We start from the raw sequence: 2,500 nt of genomic DNA on the forward strand, positions 1-2,500 counted from the left end.
CTTTGTCTTGATGTGATGCCGGTTGGAGCTGCAGTGGAGCGGCCTTGTGGCCAGCAGGAGGATGTGCTCAGTCAGGCTTCCCAGGATAAACAAAGGTTTAAGTAATTGTGACACAACTAATACATCATGACTGTCCCCTTGTCTCTCCTCAGGTGTGAAGGCTTCCTGAAGCGCGTGTCATGTTTTTACCGTTGCTCCCCCGACGCGGCGCGCTGGCCTCACCCCCACCGCCGCTCCTACATCCAGGCTGTGCCCCTCTGCCACAGCTTCTGCCGCGACTGGTGAGCTCACCAAACACATTGCCAAGGAAACCCAGGTCCAAATCAATAGCTGTCTGTGTTTGTATCCCTCTTCACTCGTAAGACCGTCAAGCCCGATGCTGAAAACTGTAATAGGGTTTTAGCTTGAGCAATCCCTTGTGAGTGCTTAATAAATGCTATAAAACTCATGTATAACACAGGTACAACACAGCTTACATAATAGCTGGGTCCTCTCTAATTATGAAAGGTATGAATGCTTATAGCAGTCGTTCCCAAACAGGGGTCCACAGGCACCCAAGGGTCCTTGGGTTACAGAAGGTCACAACAAATTCAGGAATAATTTATCTTCATGGTTGATTCATTCATTCAATTGAGCACATTTGTAGTCTATAAGTATGATAGAGAATGTGAAGTTACGTCACATTGTGTTGCATGTTAGGACCTGGGGCTGCCATCTTGTGAGGAATGCGTTCTGTTTACCTGTGCCTATTACGCTGTTTACCTGTTTACCTTTGGTTTTCTTTGGCTAAAACGTTGGTTAAATTGGTCACGGAGAACGGAGAATATTAAATCTCAATGCCAAGCAATGGTATTTCACCAAACTAACCACGATAAACAACATAGATCCATTTGATTTGGCAGCCCAAGACTGGATTACAGACCCTGAACAGAAATAAGCAAAACAGAAATCACATATGGATTGATAATTGCTGTGGGTGTTCTTGCTAAATGACAGACATGACCTACCATGGCAGCGTTTTTCAGAATCATGACAGGAAATCAAACCACAGCCCTCAACTCGTCAACAGAAAGGCAGCCGCTTCCTCACAACATGGCGCGAAAAAACAAATAATACCCCAAACACGGCATGACGTCAACTTCACATTCTCTATAGACAGATGTTTCACTGATGTGGGTCCCTGGGACAAAACCTCAAATGGGTGTGTGTAGTTCAAAACATATCTATTTCGGGGATTTTTGTCATGGCGAAGTTTGGGAACCCCGCCCTCTTTATACCTTATAGGATATATGCTCATAACTTGTAAAGAGCCACTATAACTCAAGTAATGCAAATAAAATGTATTATTATTATTAAGTGAGAAATGGTCCTTAATGGTCTGCTACAGACATGCACTTGAGGGAGAATTATTACAAAATAATAGAGTTGAGCATGACAAAAGCATTACAAAAATTATGCATTTTGTTTTACATTTTGGGAAAAGTTTAATTTGTACCTTTCTTCAGGTTTGATGCTTGCAGGATGGACTTGACTTGTGGTCGTAACTGGGCCAGAGACCCTCGGGGACAGAACTGCACTGGGACCTGTGTTCAGTATCAGCAGGTAGGCGTACCATTACATTACATTACATTACATTACATTACGTCATTTGGCAGACGCTTTTATCCAAAGCGACTTACAGTAACACACTTTTTGTCAGCAATAGAGCAATCAACTATGGAGCACAGTCTATGACAACTACAGATCATGAAGGAACAGTGGTACGAGTTTTAGTTTAGGGTTTTTTTTTTTTTTTTTTTTTTTTTTTTTTTATAATATTAAATAAAGAGAGAGAAAGAAGAGAGAGAAAGAAGTTAGATCAAGAAGGGCCCAGGTGGAGCCTGAAAAGGTGAGTCTTTAGTCTTTTCCGAAAGATCGGCAGTGATTCAGCAGTCCTGACCGAAGGTGGCAGCTCGTTCCACCATTGGGGTGCCAGGGAGGAGAAGAGTCGAGATCGGGATGAGCGACTTTTGCGTACCAATTGACACATCTCTGATTGACAATTAACATAATCTATGATCTTGCTTTTTTCATCAAAAATCAGACATGTTCAATGTTTTTCACCTGTTAAAAAGAAGGCCGGAAACAAAAGCATCAACAATATGAACTGATGTCTGATGCCCACTGACCTGAGCATTTTTTGTGCAAGTGGAGCAGTCCTGCCTTAGCCTGCTCTGCTTGGACTCAATAGATAGAAGATGCGTCACTTTTCCTGAGGGGAGACAGGGGTTTGAATCCCATTGACTGACCTCAAATCTTGTCATCCGAGACAGACTTTGCGGGTAGAAGGTGAGGTGCTGTGTTGCAGAGTTGGTGTGTGTCGGTGGGAGAGAGAGTCGGCGGTCAGGGAAGGGTTAAGAGTGCAGGGCCACGCTGTGGGCTCAGGTGTGGAAGGGTTGAGTGCTGCAGAGGCCAGCTGGGTGATATAAAAAGAGCAGTGACCAGGGGCTGTCGTACAGCT

At 44.0% G+C, this 2,500-nt stretch overlaps 1 protein-coding gene across 1 annotated transcript in view; it reads left to right on the forward strand.

Annotated features, from left to right (window-relative positions):
* The window catches only part of rtbdn (retbindin), a gene marked incomplete at both ends in the record, with an annotated part of 8,318 nt that overhangs the window by 682 nt on the left and 5,136 nt on the right, over positions 1 to 2,500 (forward strand). The window contains 2 exons of the mRNA XM_083648594.1: positions 153 to 281; positions 1,506 to 1,602. Coding sequence (XP_083504720.1) covers positions 153 to 281; positions 1,506 to 1,602 — 226 coding nt within the window. The remainder of the gene's footprint in view (positions 1 to 152; positions 282 to 1,505; positions 1,603 to 2,500) is intronic.

This window comes from Poromitra crassiceps (genome assembly GCF_964638095.1).
Source record: "Poromitra crassiceps genome assembly, chromosome: 13".
NCBI lineage: Eukaryota > Metazoa > Chordata > Actinopteri > Beryciformes > Melamphaidae > Poromitra > Poromitra crassiceps.